Source organism: Primulina tabacum, chromosome 15 (assembly GCF_025594145.1).
Source record: "Primulina tabacum isolate GXHZ01 chromosome 15, ASM2559414v2, whole genome shotgun sequence".
Classification (NCBI taxonomy): Eukaryota; Viridiplantae; Streptophyta; class Magnoliopsida; order Lamiales; family Gesneriaceae; genus Primulina; species Primulina tabacum.
In genome coordinates this window covers 28,381,214-28,401,875 of record NC_134564.1, presented here as the reverse complement: position 1 = coordinate 28,401,875, position 20,662 = coordinate 28,381,214, and the positions used below count along the sequence as shown (strand labels likewise).

The following is a 20,662-nucleotide window of genomic DNA, read 5'->3' as shown; positions in this document are numbered from 1 at the left end:
ATTTCAAAAATGTTGGTTTGAGCAATTTCCTGGTGGAGTACTCTCCTAATAAAGATGCGGTCTTTTGGGTCCCATGTTTCCTTTTCCAAGGAAAAGCGACTCGTTATCCAATATTAATAGTTAATGGTTTTAGAAGTTGGAAAGAGTTAATGATGGAAAATTATGTACTTTTTTAATGCATGTGGGAGGTCCCACTTCACCACATAACAATGTAACCCAATCTGTAAGCGTTTTGATGAATGTAAGTGGTCACATTAATGAAGTGATGAATGCATAAACATCATAATAAGTGAAGAAGAATCGGTTGAGGCTTAAAGTGACAATTGAAAGCATTGGCTTAGTTTGCAAAGATGTGCCTTAAGAGGATATGATGAATCTTTGTCTTCCAACAATCAAGGTAATCTTATAGAGATGATAAAGCGTATGGGAAAAATGGTTGTTAATTTTAATAATGTTGTTTTAGAAAAAGCACCACGAAATGCAAAGTATATATCATCATACATTCAACGAACTATTTTGCATGTTCTTGCCTAGAGAGTGAGAAAAAAATATGTTAGGAGGTTGGGAGCACAAATTTTTGTCTTTTGGTTGATGAGACTAAAGACATATCAAACAAAGAGCAAATGACTATTGTGTTGAGATTTGTTGATCGTGAAGGTTTCTTAGAAGAACATTTTGATACCATTATGATGATACAAAAAAAATTGTAATGTGCTTGGTCGACATGAGTTGCGTATCAAAGATATTCGGGGTCAAGGATAAGATGGAGCTAGCAATATGTGTGGCATATGATGTTGGTCCCACGTGTAGTAATTTGATATAATAAATATAAAAATAAAGAATAAACTGGACACCGAGATTTACGTGATAACCCCTAAAAATTATTATGGTAAAAACCATGGGCTAGATGAAAAAATTCAACTATAATATTTTACAATGTACAATCACTCACTGTGTTTCCAAAAAAATACACTCTCTCTTAATACAGGAGAACAAACACCTCATAAATATTATAGAACTAAGCACTAAAATGCTATTGGATGAGAGAAAAATCGAAGAAGTGATGATATCATAATGAGGGAAGGGAGCTCTATTTATAGAGCCCCTTGTCCGTGTGAAGACGCGTATAAAACGCGTCGTCTGAATTCAACTTTGCCAACCCAAGTTTTTATTCAACAAATTCAGCCAACCATCTTTTTAATACATTAAATGCATTTTCACTCTTTTGCCGACATTTCTCCCATTTGGAGATTTGATTGAGAATCAAACACATCTTCACACATATTTTAATCTTGTCATTTCCTGCTACTTACGTTTCCGCTAGATCACTTAAGGATCTACACCACTCAAACTTTCAATGTTCACTGGCTTGGTCAGAAAATCAGCTATGTTATCTTTTGTATTGATTTTCTGCATATCCATGCTTCTTTCTTCTACTACTTCCCATACAAAGTGAAATTTTACTCCAATGTGTTTTGTCTTGGAATGAAAGGCTTGATTCCTTTCGATATGCAAGGCACTGTAACTGTCACAAAACAAAGGAACATTCTCTTGTTTGTGTCTAATTTCCTCCAATAACCTTTTAATCCATATTGCCTCCTTGCAAGCTTGAGTAGCTTCCATGTATCCTGCTTTCGTCGTAGATACTGCCACAACTGTTTGCAGTTTTGAAACACAGCTTACTGCTCCCCCTGCAAGTGTAAACACATAACCAGTAGTAGATTTTCTCTTATCAGGATCACCTGCATAATCTGAATCGACATAGCCCCTGAGTGTAAAATCTGATCCTCCATAATATTATGCAGCATTTGAGGTACCATTAATGTATCTAAAGATCCTCTTAACCGTGCTCCAATGCTCTCGTTCAGGATTCACCATTTACCGACTAACTGCTCCCACTGCTTGAGCAATGTCCGATCTTGTACAGATCATGGGGATCATCAAACTTCTCACTGCTAATGCATATGGTACTCGAGACATCTCCATCCTCTCTGCTTCACTTCTATGATACATCTCGGAGGGTAACTTGAAGTTAACAGGAAGAGGGATCAATATTGGCTTACTATCTTGCATGTTGAAGTGTTGCAAGACTTTCTTCAAATAATTTTTCTAGGAAAGCCAAATGTTTCTGTTACTTCTGTCTCGGTAAACTTGTATTTCTAGAATATTGTTTGCTGGTCCCAAGTCCTTCATATCAAATTTCCTAGTCAACTGTGCCTTCAATCCTTGGACCTGATATTTGTTTGGGCCTGCTACTAACATGTCGTCCATATATAACAGCAGAATGATATAATCATTACCAGACCTCTTGAAATATATATAAGGGTCTGCATTCAGTCTGTTGTAATTAAGGCTCATGATATAGGAATCAAATCTCTTGTACCAACACCTCGGCGCCTGTTTGAGACCGTACATAGATTTTTTCAACCTACAAACCAAATTCTCTTTGCCTTTTTCTGCGAAACCTTCTGGTTGGAGCATATAGATTTCTTCTTCAAGATCTCCATGAAGAAATGTCGTTTTCAGATCTAACTGTTTTGGATGTAGGTCAAACACCGTACACAATGCCATCACTGCTCTGACTGTTGTAAGCCAAACCACAGGAGAAAATATCTCATCGAAGTCAATGCCTTCTTTCTGAGCATATCTTTTACTACCAATCTAACACGATACAGCTCCACTTGATTATTGCTATCACGCTTGATCTTATAGACCCATCTGTTGCCAATGGATTTCCTCCATCGTGGTAGTGTAACAAGATCCCAAGTTTTAATCTTGTCTAATGCCTCCAACTCTTCTTACATTGCTATCATCCACAAGGATACATCCGAGCTTTGAGTAGCCTCGTGGATATGCAATGTTTTTTTAGTGACATAATCTGAAAACCAACCTGGTGGTCTTCTGTTTCGAGTTGACTGTCTCACATTGGAAACCTCACTCAACATGTTCTTGTTTTTCGTGCTCTAGTACTACTTCACAAGAAATTTGACCTTCTTCCGTCTTATTTTCCACCTGAAATATAGTAGTTTATGAATTCAGTGTACCTTTGTCTCCCTTTACTTTATCTTCCTCGAAGATAACATTCATGCTGAAGAAAAGCTTGTGAACATTAGGATCTCACAAGCGAAACCCTTTAATTCCATTAGCATATCCCAAGAAGATATATTTTCTGGTTTTTGAATCCAACTTAGATCTTTCTTGCTTATTATACATAACGTACACATGACTTTTAAATGTATGCAAATGAGAATAATATGTCGGCTTCCCAGTCCACATATCTATCGGTGTCTTCAGATCAATCGTCATTGAAGGACAACGATTGATAATATAACAAGCGTTTTTGACTGCTTTCGCCCAAAATGACTTGTCTAGACCCCCAGTCCTCAACATAGCTCTTATTCTATCCAACAAAGTTTTGTTCACTCACTCTGCCACTCCATTCAGCTGAGGCATGTAAGACATCGTAAACTGTCTTTTGATGTCATTATGTTGACAATATGCATCGAATTCGTCACTGGTATATTCTCCTTCATTGTCAGTCCTCAGACACTTAATTTTCTTTTCTTAATCAAGTTCAACCCACGCTTTAAAATCTCTGAAGACTTGGAAAACATCTGATTTCTTCTTGATTGGATACACCCAACATCTTCTAGAGAAACCATCAATGAACGAGACGAAGTATCTCGCTCCTCTTAGGGATAAACCGGTGCTTGCCAAATATTCGAATGAATCAGCTCCAGTATGCTTTTGCTCCTGGCAGTAGAAGTGTCAAACTTTAATCTGTGTTGTTTACTGGTAACACAATGCTCAAAAAAGGATAGTGACATTTTTGTAATTCCTGGCAGCAGCTTCTATTCTGAGATATTTTTCAACCCACGTTCTGACATATACCCGAGCTTTCTAGGCCATATCACTGTTAATTCTTCTCCTAAATCAATTGATGCAACAACTAGTTCCGCCTCTTTGTGTGTTTCTCCCAAATGTATATACAGATTTGCAACAACTTTTTTCGCCTTCATAACCACAAGCGCACCCTTCACAATTTTCATGATCTCGTTCTCGAGATGAGTTTTGCACCCCATGTCATCCAATTGCCCGAATGAAAAAGATTTTTTTATCATTCTCTTCACATGTTGTACCTCATGTATGTGCGAATTGTCTCATCAAACATTTTTATTTCGATAGTACCGACTCCAGCTATTTTCAAGGCATGATCATTTCTCATGAATACAGATCCTCCTGAGACTGGTTCATAATGATCAAACCATTCTCTCTAAGACGTCATGTGACATGTCGCTCTTGAATCCATAATCCATGTGTCACAAAATTTGTGCTTGCTTTCTGCAACTGTTGCTACTTCGCTGAATAATATTTCACCACCGCCTGAAGTAATGACCACATTTTCTTGAGAACTTTTCTCGATACTCGTACACTATTTCTTGAAGTGCTCTTTACCGCCACATTTAAAGCAGTAAATATTTCTCTTTTTTACTTCTCGCCTTTGACCTACCTCGTCTTTGGCTCTCACTGGAGTCACGGTCTATAAATCTTTGTCTTATCATCGGCAAAGCCTCTACCTGCTTCGAAGTTATCAATCTATCTTCCTTATTCTTGCATTGGCTTTCTTCACCGAGAACCGAAGTTAAGACATCGTTGAATTTTGGAAAGCCCATAAGTTGGTCATTGATGATAAGTTGATCATATAAATCTGGTAGACTTTGAAGTAAAAGCTCTGCACGTTCATTTTCCCCTATTTTTATGCCTCATGGAAGTGAGTTGGACAAATAAAGTATTTAGTGTGTTTATATGGTCGGTCATCGATGAGGATTTAGTTATCCGAAGAGTATAAAGCCTTCTCTTTAAGAAAATCATGTTGAGTATCGAATTGACCTTGTACATCTTTGTCAGAGTATCCCAGATAACTTTTGTTAATTTAATCTCAAAGATACTTGACAATACTTCGTCTGCTATAACCAAGTGTAAATTAGCAACAACATTGTCATTCATCTCATTCCACTTTTCATCATCCGTAATTTCCACCGGTCTATCTCCATTAGCCGCCAATCAATTCTCTTTTCTTAAAAATGTTTATATCTTTATTTTCCACAGCATAAAATTGCTTCTATTGAACTTTGTTATCTCATATCTGTCCGCCATTATGTCTACAATAATTTAGTAGACTGGACAAAACAATCCCGCCTTAATAAAAAAATCTTTAAACAAAATTTCTGATGTAGAAGCTCAGTCTAGACTGCAACCACAGAGCATACTCAGAATTTTAAGAAATTTTAAACCTAGCTCTGATAACGCTTGTTGGTCCCACGTGCGGTAATTTGAGATAATGAATATGAAAATAAAGAATAAATTGGACACCGAGATTTACGTGGAAAACCCCTAAAAATTATTAAGGTAAAAACCACGGGCAAGATGAAAATAATTTCACTATAATATTTTATGGTGTACAACCATGCACTGTGTTTCCAAAGAGAACACACACTCTCTTAATACATGAGAACAAACACCTCACAAATATTATAGAACTAAAAACTCGAATGATATAGGATGAGAGAAAACTCGAAGAAGGGATGATATCAGAATGAGGGGAGGGAGTTCTATTTATAGAGCCCCTTGTCCGTGTGAAAACGTGTATAAAACGCGTCGTCGGAATTCAACTTTTCCAACCCACGTTTTTATTCAACAAATTCAGTCAATCATCTTCTTTAATGCATTAAATGCATTTTCACTCTTTTGCCGACACATGGAAGGAACTACAAGCTCTTTTTCCGAGGGATTCTCCACAAGAATATTATGTTCAGTGTTTTGCACACAGACTTCAGTTAAAGTTGGTAGTCGCTGCTGAAAAAGAGAGGTCTATTTGACTATTTTTTTCAAAATTAACTTTTATCTGTAATCTCATTAAGGCATCTCCAAAACATCACACCGAGTTGCAATCTGCTCAAGCTATTGAAATTGCAAATTTGATAGCAACTGGTATTCGCAAGACAGGTACTGGCTTTAATCATATTGGAACTTTGTAGCGAACTGGCAAAACGCGTTGGAGTTCTCATTTTGAGTCGATTTGCAGTATAACAGATATATACAACTCTGTAATTATTGTGCTTGAGTACATGGTGGAAGAAGCATATTTGAATTCTATACTGGGGGAAAGATACGAGTTCTTTGATTGCATTGAGATCATTTGATTTCGTATTTATTGTATTTGATGCACAAGATTATGGGGATAACTAATTTGCTTTGTCGAGCTTTGCAAGAGAAGCCTTTAGACATTTTAAATACAATGGATTTTGTCTCGAACACAAAAGCTTTACTTCATACTTTGAGAGCAGAAGGTTATGCTATTCTTCTAATGATCATGCAATCAGTTTGTGAAATTAATAGCATTGAGATACCAGATATGAATGTATGTTATAGATCCGCAACATGACGTTCGTGCCAGGAAAGAGGTTTTATTACATTTGAGCACCATTATTGTTTTGATGTATTTCATGCTGCAATATATTTTCAAGTGGAAGAACTCAATAACAGATTCAATGATGGAGTTGTAGAATTTCTTAGACTTAGCTTGCTTTGGATTATATTTACAATCTTGTAGAGAAATTCTATCCAGTGATTTCAATGGACAAGAACGACATTATTTGAGAAGTCAATTGGATCATTATAAGTTTGATATAATTCATCATGAAAGATTTCAGAATATCTCTACTATTTCTGATTATATCGATGATTAGTAGAGAATGAAAATACACAACATTATCATTTAATTGACAGATTGATTCATCTTATTTTAATGATTCCTATTTCTACTTCAACAATAGAACAATCATTCTCAGCTATAAAACTTCTTAATACTTCTCTCTGGAATAAATGAAAGAAGAATTCTTGGCAGATTCTATGATTATTTACATTAACAAAGGGTTTACCGCAAAGATCTAAACTGAAACCAATACTAGGGCAACAACATATGATTAGGAAAAGGGATGCGTTCTTTGCTAATTGGATTGACATGCCCCAACTTGCTATGACCAATCACCGAATTGAATAGATTTGAGATTACTTTATGCTCTTTGATTGTTGGCGGTGATATTATGATTCATTTAACTGCAATCGAGTTTTCCATTATTCTTGTTTTGAGTCATATTGTCCAATCAGTGGACTTGAATCTTCAAATGAGTTTTACATTTTTGGCTTGTCAATTTGGAGGCCAAGTTGGAAAAGCAAAGCTAGTGGTAATCTATTAAAACGTTTATTTCTCTTGCATGAAGCGATGATTTTTTTAGACTTTATATTTTGTTTATCTTAAACTATATAATATTCTCCGCTGGCGATTATTATATTTGAATTTTGTCTTTCCTCGTCTCGATGATCTTATCACAAATTTTTATCATATTTGGGGAGATGTTGCAATTCGATTTATTTTCCGAGAAATAAACATTGGAAGTAAAACTTATTTGGATGATTGCACTGTTTGGCATGACTCAGGACGATCAAATAATTCAATTAGAATTGATCACCCATGGAGAAGGCTCTTTCAACATCTTTTATTTTATTTTTTGGCATACAATATGTAAAAGTAATATTAATATTATTTATTTCTGAGTCATTAAGTTAGTTTTTTTTTTTTAGCTGGTCATTAAGTTAGTTTTTCTCTCAGCCTTCTTTGATTTTCAGACCAAGTAAATATCTTTTTTTTTTTCCATTTAAAAACTTTTAGGCAAAAACTTGTGTGAGACGATCTCACGGGTCGTATTTTGTGAAACAGATCTCTTAGTTGGATTATCCATGAAAAGTATTACTTTTTATGCTAAGAGTATTACTTTTTATTGTGAATATCGGTAGGATTGACCCGTCTCACAGATAAAGATTCACGAGACCGTATCACAAGAGACCTACTCAAACTTTTAAATCACGCAATATGTAAAAGTAATATTAATAATTTTCGTGACCAAAAACGATCGTGCTGGTATTTACATCTTCAATGTCATAAGTTATTTTATGAATTTCATATTAATGTCTAACATATTAAATATTATGACCACGCCATCAGCACAACCAGTTTACACATTTTAACATATATATATATATATATATATATATAAAATTTAAAATCGTGTGCATGTAGCAGAATTGCTGAAAAACGACATCGTCGTCGACGGGGATTACAACCTGATTCTCAAGAAAACTCCTTGAAGAATCCCCTCAAATGAATTATAGTAGTTCACATGATGAACGTAGACAATGAGGAAGGAACCCGATGACATCAACTTTAAGATATTAGGTGTATAAATTGAAAATTATACTCCAAAATAAAACATAAAATTACGAATGAAATTTTGTTTTCGCTAAAAATATACATTTTCTTATAATTTTTAATGAATATTATGTTTTAATTCATCCCCAACTCTCTTATTTCTTCAAGGCTCCTTTAAACTACTGCTGCTAAACAGATCTGTTGGATTTAGTAATCAAGAATAGGAAATAAAATAGCCAACATACGACTATTTCTCTAGTATCTGTAAGGATACACAATTCCACTGCAGGTGCTTTTCAAATATACGAACCAGAGTTAAATTAAAAAGAAACACGAAAAATAAAAATATATATATATCATTGCGAAAAATGGAGTCCAATAATTCTCAGAGTCTAAACTAAAACCATGAATTAAGAGCAGCCTATCAGTGGGATACTTGATCCCACAGGCATAACTCATATGGACATTGACCGACGTCCAATTCAATGGTTTCTCTCTTACAGGCCCTATATTTGTTTTCGAACATGGTCAGACAACATAAAAGACATCAATTAGCTCTTTCTATAACGTCATTCGGATTTTGAGCATAATCTACGGCAGTCCAATACTTCTTCACCATAACAGGAATACCACGGCAGTAAAAAGGGCTAATTTACGCGCAAAAAGAAAGACCAGCTTTCTATTCATCATTTAATTTGATTGAAAACTATAACATGAACGGATTAATTCCATAAATCATATTACTCGGCGCATAACTCAATGAGGAAGAGCCAGTCCAACGCGTCTATAAACAGATTGAAACGTTTGGCCACCATTCCTCTCAACTTTCTGCCCTTCCTCAGTTGCAGTGCTCAAGAGCTTTACAACCGGATCATTTTGGAGCTCATCCTCAGTAAGAGGCTTGAATAACGGGTGACTCTCCAAACATGACTTCATCCACAAACCAAGCTCCTCGACATCAGTTATTGTGTATATAATCCCACCGACCCTAAGAACATATGCATATTCATCGAGTAAATGTGGACTGATTACCCTGCGCCTATGATTTTTCTCTTTAAAATGAGGATCCGGAAACAAAAAGAACATCTTGGCGAGCTGTCCTTTCTCAAAGTAATTGGGAATGTACTTCATGGAATTAGTCCGAACCACAGACACATTCTCATACTGGCCTGGATTAGTGGCCCTCAATGCTAATATTCTTTCCTTCACATACTCTGTCACCTTGTCCCTCAATTCCATCCCAATCATAAACGTACAAGGAAAAAGAGTTGCGAGGCTAATTAAAAGCCCACCAAATCCACAACCAATGTCTGCAAATTCAATCTTTTTTGAACCATCGTACATGGGGTAATGGAGGTTGTAGTCAACCTGACCGGGGGATATTGGGACAGGGAAATGAGAATCACTCAAAGGATTGCTATGAGCGCGAGCTCGATAAAATCGCTTCCGAGGCAGTCCTGTTGTCTTACTATGAGTAGGGTTTGATACGCATTGATGCTCCAACATTTTCAGGCCACCGGTTTTCCCTCTGTCAATTGCATCCCAATCTAATCAAACCCAAAATACCATACATTTGCAACAGAAATTCATAACGTTCATCCAGCCAAAACAAGGTACAATAGCTTGAATCGCATAGCGCAAACTATAGGCTGTTCATTATACATCACAGATGGTAACTTTATTGACAGCAAAGAAGTTTCACGAACAATACTACAGTAATTTAGCCAACCATTAGTGTCATATCACAGGCACATATTAATTCTTTATATTGAGGTCATATTCTATTCATTTGCATACATTTTCACGTGTAGAGACTGCATAAAATATTTTAGATTTCCCTACAAGAATTTGTGTATTTTGCCAACACAAGTGTTTTCTGACTCCAAAAGATCCTGACTTTGGTTTTAAAAAAACATCAATTTCAGGTGACTCCCTTTGGGGAATGCCTCTAATTTCTTAATTTCGAGAATGATTTATTTATGATATACAGATATTTTATGTATGATGATATATATACGCAATTTGTTAGTTTTAATAATTTCATAAACACAGATAACATGATATCCCAAAAAAATCCTCCTCATTTAACATAACTTAGTTACATCCAAAGCTATGAAAACTTGAAAAAATTATAATTCAACAATATAATTCCAGAACATTCATCTCTTCAAAATATTTCGAAATAGCTTCATAGCAACAGCACAACACGGTGTATTGTACATTAGGGATCAAAGTAGGTACCTCGATATAATCAAAGTTAGTACCTTTCCTTAGCAGGGTGAACCCATTTCGCGGAAATTAATTTCAATAAAATCTAATTAGGAGGTTGAAATTTTCGTTTGAAGGCTTTAGACTAAAAATAAATAAGAAAATCAACGAACGAAAACTTAAGGTTGTAATATAAGCAAAGGGATTTAAGGAAAATAAAAAAGGAACACGGAGAATTGAGAAATTGCAAACCTTTAAGGCGACAGAGATCGGTAAGAGGAGAGAACAAGAAAGGGCAACGATTTGTGCCCTAATTTGAAATGTTTGAATCAGGTGGGCCGCATCGTTTAATTGGGCTCTTAGGCCCGTTAAATACACATTACATTTGTATACATGCATGTGTGCGTATACAAGGATCGGTACATATGGCACTACGGAATTAGTAATTGACCTCCAAAGTTATACCTGGCTGAAGGTATAAATAAATCGAGTCGGATTACGAAATTTTTTGAGTTGACTCGAAAATATTTTATTCGTATACAAATTAATCGAACTCAAATATGACCTAAGCCAAATTATATTGTTTGATAGTTTGTGAACATTGATTTTTTTAATTAATATAATATGAATAAATATTAAATAAATAAATTTCAAGCCTTTAAAAAATCAAACATTATCCCAATATATATAATCTGAATATTCGAAATAGATATTAAATAAATTCCGAAAAATCCATCGACATCTCCAGTCGGCTCAAAGTTTCACATCGCAACTTTATTTCCTTGTATTCGTGGATCTGGCAACGCAGAGCTGTGTGCTATGCGGCGAGTCAACATGAGGAGTTGTACCTACTCAGAGTGTCAAGAAGTCAGGCCTGAAGTTGGGTGTGTCTTAATGCTAACTCATGTTACTTAGATATTAGTTTATCTTTTTTATGTTTAGTCGCTAACACTATCCTCAGTAGAGATCGGTCTTACCAATTAAGATATGACGTTCCTCTTTTACGGTTAACCCAGCTAACCAGATCATACAATATAGAAAGTAACATATTAATGCACATAGCTTCCCAAGAAATTACTCATCCCAATACTTGTGAAACGAACTTAGCAGCCCAGGTAACATGAATTTTACAACCCGAGATACTCGAATTGTTCCACCCATATTACCTCAAAAAACTAGTAAAAATATTTTCTAAGTGCAGAAAGAACTTGCTTGTAAAAATCCACTTCATCTAGTCAAACTCTAACCACCAAAACTCCTACTAACTCAATAAAAATATCATTATATGATTAGAAATAAGTTTCTGAAAATTACACAATAATTCACTATCATATCATCTCGATGTTTAAAATTCGACTTTTTAGAAAGATACAAAAATGATCGACATTTACAATTGATTCAGTATTCTGCAATATTGTATAACTTGTCTATTAAAAATGTGACATTTCAATGTTATAATTTTTTAAATCGATCCTTAATTTTACTATCAGCCGACATACATGCAGAGAATGTCATCTTTGTCTTTTTCCCAATTATAGTATATATATAGATGTGTGTGTGTGTGTTTCTATTGAAAAGTCGGTCATATCTACAAATGATGAATTTATATCAAGTTTTGAAATTTGGTTTCAATTATATTTATAAATTTTACATAATTTTGACTAACTTGTTCAAGTTATTTTTTATTATTAGAATACTCAAGTAATGTAAGTTTCTTGCTAAATCGGCACAAATTGGGAAAATGTATTGTTTTCTAATCCCTCTCTGTCATGGGTTGAGCTGAGATCTTTTTAACTTAAAATTGAGTCACAAGTTACTGAGAAATTAGGCATAACTTAGCGTATGAAAATTTAAAAAATAAAATTGGGCCACCCCGGCTACAGTTTTTTTTTTTTTTTTTTATCTGGGAAGTGATTGAAAACCATTTTTTTAGGTCATTTTAATCTTTTAAATTAAACAAACTGGTACCAGAGTCAGATTGGAAAAAATCCGGTTTTTTGAAGGAAAAAAAAATTTACTGTAAAACCAAAAAAAATTTACAGCAGGTTGCTCTTCCGATTTTTGGGAGAGAAAACTGTGAGTTTTGATGTAAGAAGATGATGACTCTGCTGATCTCTTTAGATTTGTGGGATCTTGTCCAAGATGGTTACAATGATGAAGAAATGAAAGAACCTACGTTAGCTTAAATAAAGGAGTTGAAGGAAACAAAACAAAGAGATGCTGCAGCTTTGTCCAAAATTCAACAAGTTGTAGCAGATTCAATCTTTACAAGGATTATGGCAAGTAAAAAATCAAAAGAATTGCATGTGACATTCTTCAAAAAGAATTTGGAGGAGATGAGAATGTAAGAAGCATTAAACTTCTAAATCTCAGAAGAAAGTCTGAAATTTTGTAAATGAAGCTGGAGAAATAAAATTTGGATATGTTGGTTCAAAGTTCGTGGAATTATCTAATCAAATGAAAACTTATGGTGAAGAAATATCAAATCAAATAATATAATGATTGAGAAAATTTTAAATTTTTTTCTAAAGAGATTTAATCTACTCGTGGAGGTTATTGAACAAACTAAGGATGTTTCTGAAACGAACATTAATGAGTTGATTGGTGCATTAAAAGGCTATATGAAGAAAGGTTGGTTAGACAATCTGAAAAATCTGTTGAGAGTGCATTTCAATCAAAAGTAAATCTGAATGTTAAAAGTTGTGGAGAATCATCTTCAAGTGGTGAAAATAAAGGAAAATCATTTAGAGGTGGAAGATTTGGCAGAGCAAGAGGAATTAATTTTAGAGGAAGAGGTAGCTTGAGTTTGTTCATCTGGAATAATGAGATGATCTCTAAAGATTGTCTTAATGTATTGTGTCTTGGTCAAGGTGAGGAATATAATCTTGATCAATGCCCAAGACATACATATTCCTCTTCAAAAACAATATTCATAACTAATGTATCTCCTTTGGAAAACTCAGCATCCAAGGAACCGGGCATTTCTTAACTAAAAAATCGACTTGCTTGTAAGCTCATAAAACATGTACCCCTAGATCTTTTAGATTATCCAATAAAATAATAACTGACCGTCCTTGAGTTCAGCTTTTTTCATTAGCTAGGCTTATAAGGCTTTGCCTTAGCAGGATATCCCCAAACGTGCAAATGCTTAAGACTAAGCTTATTTCCTGTCCAAAGTTTATAATGTATTTTGCTCACTGCTTAGTTGGAACCATGTTAAGGATCGGTCATTAGTGCCTCTCCCCAAAGTAATTCTAGTAAGTAGAATCCTAATCATAATCTTCATCATGTACTTAAGCGTTCTGTTTCGTCTTTTAGCGATATCATTCATATTAGGCAAAACCCGACATAGTGTACTGTGAGACGATACCGCATTCCTATAAGAATCCAGCAAAAGGTCCTGAACTTTGTTGACCTGAACCATCATATCTACTATATTATTCACCACCACAGTCAAATCTAATATTTTTAATCTTTAAGTCAAGTATAATTTTTGAACACACTCAATGATTGTGTTTTTTTATGAATGAGATAAATAAATTCATATATTGAAAAATCGAATGTGAACGTTATAAAATAATATTAATCATTCCGTGAAGCCGAAGAGAATGTACCACAAATATCAGTATGTATAAGTTCTAAGACGCCTGAACACCTGTTAGCTTCAAATCTCCTTTTGTTGGTTTGTTTGTTTTTCTATAAAAATTAAAACAATTATTAAAATATATGCATTCTGTAGGCTCGAGAATTTCGTCTGACACAAGTATCCTTATTTTATTTACAGATATATGACATAATTTCTTGTGTCATAACACATATGAATTCTCACTGGTTAATATTCTTTTAGTATCTTTACTTGTTTGCAGGGATTCATTAAATGAAATCCAAAGACAAAAATTATTGTATCATGATAAAGGCCCAAAAACAATCGTTTTTTGAATAATGAAACAAACTGAATATTTCTTTCCTAAAAGAACAAGAATAATCAGATCTGTCCAAAGCATAAATGGAAATCAAATTTCATCTAAAAGACGTACAACAAATGTTTCAAATAAATTCAAATAAGTTTTTAACAATAATCTAAAATTTTCTATTGCTTCAACTTCAAATTTGTTATCATCACCAAAGTAGATGAATATTTCAGCATGACTTGATTTTTGGCAATACAGGCAACCTGCATAGACACATTGATGTGAGTTGTTACATCATAATCTATCCACCACACGTTTTTAGGCAATGAAGTTAAATTAACCTCAGAAAAACTATATTTAAAAGCATACTTTTTTTTTGTATGCCAAGCATGATAACTTGTGCATTGCTTCTTCATATGCACATCACTGTCACAGAAGAAACAATCAGAACTTTGAGAATCACTAGGATTCTTTAGTTGTTTCTTCGGAGGCTGTGTATTTGTAGCTTCATTATCCTTCTTTTTCTTTCCTTTATATTTCGAGTTAGATGCATAATGAGCACTTTCAGTCTTATCTTGCTTAAACCTTTCATTTTCCTGAACACAATGTGAGATGAGCTCATTCAGATACCAAGTCTCACAGTTATAGCTCACCTTAAAATGGTTAAAATTTTGAGGAAGAGATATAAAAAACAGATGCACCAACAAGTATTCAGAAAGTTTAAGTTTCAGTACTTTCAGTCTTGAAGCAAAATGAGACATCTCCATGATGTACTTTCTTATGTTGCCTTTGCTTCTGTACCTCATTGAAATGAGGCTCGCCAAGAGCGTATCAATTTCAAACTTCACTCTTAACAAACATTTTTTCGAGGTCCTTAGCGAATTACTTAGCCATAGCAATGTCTCTAGACATTATGCCCTGAATGTTTCTAAAATGACCTTTTTTATGATCATCATACACATGCAATTTGACATTTCCCATCTTTCAAACTCCCTATTTTTCATCCAATGTACTCTTATTTGTAATGACGAAGGGAGAGTCAACCCTTATCGCAAAATCCAAATCCATTACTCTGGAAACTATCGTTAAATTCTCTTGACAAGATTTGAAATTAGAGTTATTTAGCATATAAATTAAATTAATGTTGGAATGAATATTCGCACGAGTCAAATCTGAACAAAGAACAAAAAACAACAACAAACATGCTCAACATATATCCACATAAAATAATTAATAAATTGAAATAACATAAACCGCATAACAGGATATTGAACGTTCCATTAATATTTTATCTTTTGACAAAAAAGTAAATTGTAAGTGACATCCTGATGCAGCAGTCAAACACTGATTGTAATTATCATGTCTAATAACAATCTTCATTTGTGACGATTTGTTATTCACATGAAATTTCAAACAACTATCACATGTTTACCACCACAAGTTCATGTGTAATTATATCAAATATTGGTATTCCTTTAGGCCAATCAATATTCATACAGATTACTGACGTAAAACCTTTTATATTTCAAAACGAACTAAATTCCACAAAATATGTCATTTTGGCAGCATTTTGTTTCTACCAATCCATTTCAAAATATATCTAACCTTATCATTACATCAATGATTTATCTGGTTTGGATCATTATTTGCCCTAATTCGGGCTTTTGTGCTCATTACAACTGTAAGGTCTAAAATACGATAATGTAACCAAACTTCATGTGAATCTGGGGAAAATTAAAAATGACTAATTAAATGGTGTGAATGATTAAATGTTTAAAATAGGGTTTTCTGTTACAATGCATAAAACTGTATTTTTAAAGGTTATTCGAGACACGATCGAGAAACGAAGACCGATGGCTGAAAAAAAAAATATATTTTTGTTAAATGATTATTTTTAATTATTTAATATATGGTATATTTTAATATGTATTTTTGAAAATGAGGTGTTTTTATACGCCGAGTCGTATTTTAAATCGACAGTTAATTTTTGATAAAAATAGGGACTTTTTGAGAACTCGGCTAATATTTTAACAATTTTCCTAAAAAAAATGTATTAAATATTAACTAATAGGCTTAATGAGCCTATTATACTAGATTAATGGGCCTAAGCTTACACCATGTGTTTTAATTAAAATAAAAACCCTACGCATTTGTTGTTGGGATGTTGGGAAGATACCAAAGTAATTCAGGTTTAGATCATTGGAAAGCTGCAAAGAAAGTGATGTGATACCTTCAAGGGACCAAAGATTATATGCTTATGTTCAGACGAACTGAGAATTTGGAAGTAATTGGCTACTTTGATTTAGACTACGCTGGCTGCATTGATTTACAAAAATCCACTTCAAGATATATTTTCATGCTAGATGGTGGAGCTGTATCTTGGAGGAGTGCAAAGCAGACATTGACTGCTAATTTCACTATGGAAGCTGAGTTCATATCTTGTTTTGAGGCAACCTTATATGGTGTATGGTTGAAGAGTTTCATTTCGAGGCTTAAAATTATGGATTATATATCTAGGCCATTAAGAATGTACTGTGACAATTCAGCCGTAGTTTTTGTGGGTAAAAATAACAAAAGTGATAGTCGAAGCAAGCACATCGACATTAAGTATTTAGCCATACGAGAACATATTAAAGATTAAAAAAAATTAATTATCGAGCACATTAGCACCGAAATGATGATTGCAGATCATTTGACTAAAGGACATGCCACCATTAAAATTCAAGGATCATACAGAAAGAATGAGACTTGGTTCCTTTATGTAATTTTGTTGTAAAAACAAATTAATGATACTATGGTGTGATAATTTCTCATATTTTTGTGCACACATTCATTGATTCGAGAAATATCAATAAATTTGGACCTCGAATAAACATAAGATTTATTCATTAAGTTATATAGATTTGAGAGACATAATGCATTGTGGTACATGGAAGATAATACACGTTTTAAGACGACCTATCGCCATGATTCATTTATTTTGTTTTCTCTATTGAAAATGAGATATGAGCCAAGTGAGAGAATGTAAGAAAAATAGCACACATCAATTCAAAAGGAGAATTATTAAACATGTCGACAATGGCGATATCCATTGCCTATATTTTGTGACTAAATATGCGTACGCCGCCTCAACTTTAGAAAATTGAGACACACATACTCATCTTTTTTTGACAATCAAGCTCCCGCAACACTCATTGATGGTATGAGAGGCCTATAAATACCAACGATTGAGATCCCTAAGCACATACCTCATAAAAACAAAATACACCATCTACAGAGAGTGTTTGAGTACTTAAAAGGCTTCAATCGAAAAAGCAGAGAACTTAAAAATTATTCAATGGCCGGAGGAATCAGCAAAACAATTCCCATCCAAAGAAAATGAGATTATTTGACGGTCCAAGAGGTTCAATGATAAGGGATAATGATAAGAATGTGAGAGTATTCTAGTTCACTTCAACGCAACCAATTATATCATAAAAAGAGAAACCTCATCCTTATTTAAGATCTTACTAATTATGTTCATATTTTTTTTGGACCTGTTTTCACATGCAGCTTATATAAGACTTTCATCTTTCTTCATTTTCATATCATTAACCAATAAGGAATACATCAATCACAATTAACTCCTAAAAAAAAATCTCAACTTTTCCACATGTTGTCATAATTACAAAGGCTTTGAGGAAAAAAATATATGAAAGACATGGAGCCACGTTCATGGACGGAGCTACCCTTAGCCTAGTGTGGGTAGCTCACTGGCGGTGATGGAGTCAGAAATTTGATATTACTCGGGCTAAATTTTTTTCAACAAAATACAAAATAATACATGTCAATTAATTTCATAACAATTAGATTTTATGGGAAACAACCTTAATTTTTCCAAACTCTGTATTTCTTTTTCTACCTAGGTTATCAGAGCTAAATACAAATTTTTTTAAATATTTTTGGACTTTGTCTTTCATTTTCTATTTGAGCTACTTGAGCTAAAATCTCCATCTAGAAAAATTAAAAATAGAAGAACTCACCCGAGCTACAAACCTGGTGGGCATACATGTCGCTTTGCCCTTGCACATTAAGCCCAAAAAAACATAGAAATATATATTTTGCTCAAATAACATATCCTTATATTGTCTCTATCAAATTTAATCAATTTAATAAAAATAGTAAATTATCTTAGTAATGGTTAAGTTATTGTGGACTTTTAAAACGCTAAACTAAACATCTTACATCATATATTATATAGTTTCATTTTTCTTTTTGAAGAAAATTTGTCATATATTACTCTACAATCACAAGAAATTACTTTTAAATAAATAATTGAATTGCTAATAATAATAAAAATTTATATTAATATTATCGATTGTCAATGCAACAGTAGAGAGAGTGTTTATAATCAAATTCTGGACAAGATTAGAGATTTTATCTTTTGCGATGTCAACCAATCTATATTACATTTTTCTCGCATCCTTATGAGGTTTGCTCAGTTGAGTTAGATCATACATCGATCTCATTATTTGGTTGACAAACACCATCTCAGATACATGATCACCACCACCACCACTGCAACTTTCTTCAAAATCATATTTAACTCTATTTCTTACATTCTTCATCAACCTTTTCAAAATATAAATGTTGGGCAAAACAGTGACATCCATACAGTTAAACATCATCAAAGCATGCTTACACAAAATCCTCATTGTCTCAAACTTATGACAATTACATTTTATCTCATGACTCTGCTTATTGAACACCACATGTCTAACCCTAGAGTTTTCATCATGAGATTTTACTTTGACCTCAATCCGATTCCAATCATTGCCGAAACAAGATGGTGGTTCAACAAATTTGCAATTCAAAAAATTAACCAATTCAATTTCAAATAACTGGTATATGGAAATCGTGTAAACCTCAGCAGCATTAATCAACAATGGATGATTTTTCAAAATCTGTGTAGGCTTACCATGACGAAAACAAGTATCCTCTGTCTTTTCTATTCCGCCAATTATTTTGAATTTTTGCATAATTCATCACAAATTCATACAAAGAACTCATTTTGTTACATGCCCTTTTCAAAGTCATATTTGTGACTTCACTCCTCGAAGTATCCAAAAGTCCTGCACTAAACCTTCCACTACTAAAGGCAGTAGCCCATTTTTCCCTGAGTCTGTACATCCCATTCAACCATCTATGATCATCCAAATTATATGTATCAATAATATATTTCCATGTGGCCTCAAATTCATCTTCAGATTCACAATAAGTCATGCATTTAAACCATAACTGTTTAAAAGTTGAATCTTCATTTAAACTCCCAAAGTGTTAAAGGAGCATTTTGATTTATATGCCACTGACATAAACAATGATGTGAATGTGGAAAAACTGTTTCGATGGCATTTATCATGGCTTGACATTGATTTGAAAAAGTAGTTTGAGGTTGCTTTCCATTCATAGAATCAAGAAATGTTGTAAACAACCATTCAAAAGAACTTCCGGTTTCATCTGACATAAAGGCCAAACCAAACATCGCATTCTGCATATGGTGATTTATACCAACAAATGGAGCACATATCAAATTATACTTATTTGTTCTATATGTTGTATCAATCGACGAGACATCACCAAAATTGTCATAATTAACTGCACTTCTATAGTCCATAAAGAAAAAGTTCATCACCCTATCGTCATCATCCAATTGCACGTTCTAGTAAAAGTAATCTCTTTATTCGCCGTATTTATAAAATATTTAATAAGCACAGTGACATCTCCATTCTCAACTTTGATATGTTTTTTCAGTCGACTCATATGATCATATGCATCCTTTCTAATAAAACCCAAATTTTCTGACCCACATGCTTCATTTTCCATGAAAGAAACAACAACAAAGACAGATATTCCAGCATTTACCATAGCTTCTAGAGTAGACTTTTTTGCATGTAATATATTGCGTGCCAATCTTAACAAGTGAGTTTGATCGTATGCAAACATCTCATGGTTATGCTCTTTCACAAATCTGCTCACTCTCCATTGCCTCCATTTTCTCTTGAAATCTTCAATTTGGCTTTACAATTAGTTCTACTGAGCAGTTTTTAATAAATTGGAATCTTTTTACTAGATCTTTCATCTTTCAAACATTCACATGAGCAATTGAATTCCTTTGATTGAAGTTCATCAGTATGGGAAAAACATCATTGTTCACCCTTTTTTTACACTAAATCCCTTGGCATGTGCGTATTGACAATACAATAAATAAGCTTCTTCATGAGTGTTCACAATTTTA

The 20,662-nt window shown here is 33.7% G+C and overlaps 1 protein-coding gene across 4 annotated transcripts; it reads right to left on the bottom strand.

Moving 5' to 3' along the window:
- Positions 1–8,920: 8,920 nt before the first annotated feature.
- On the bottom strand, positions 8,921–10,842 carry LOC142527510 (tRNA (guanine-N(7)-)-methyltransferase). 4 transcript variants are annotated; one of them, XM_075632338.1, is made up of 2 exons: positions 10,730–10,842; positions 8,921–9,816 (listed from the first exon to the last, which is right to left on the bottom strand). In XM_075632338.1, exon 2 carries the CDS (start codon positions 9,773–9,775, stop codon positions 9,026–9,028), a length of 750 nt encoding a protein of 249 aa, XP_075488453.1. In that variant the 5' UTR covers positions 9,776–9,816; positions 10,730–10,842; the 3' UTR covers positions 8,921–9,025. The 4 variants fall into 4 exon arrangements, with proteins under 4 accessions (XP_075488453.1, XP_075488451.1, XP_075488454.1 ...); XM_075632336.1 differs by having other exon boundaries at positions 8,921–9,797; positions 10,730–10,839; XM_075632339.1 differs by lacking the exon at positions 10,730–10,842 and adding an exon at positions 10,511–10,718.
- Positions 10,843–20,662: the final 9,820 nt, after the last annotated feature.

Coding starts and splice junctions, on each gene's coding strand:
- LOC142527510 (XM_075632338.1), bottom strand. CDS start 9,775: ATGTTGGAGCATCAATGCGTATCAAACCCTACTCATAGTAAGACAACA.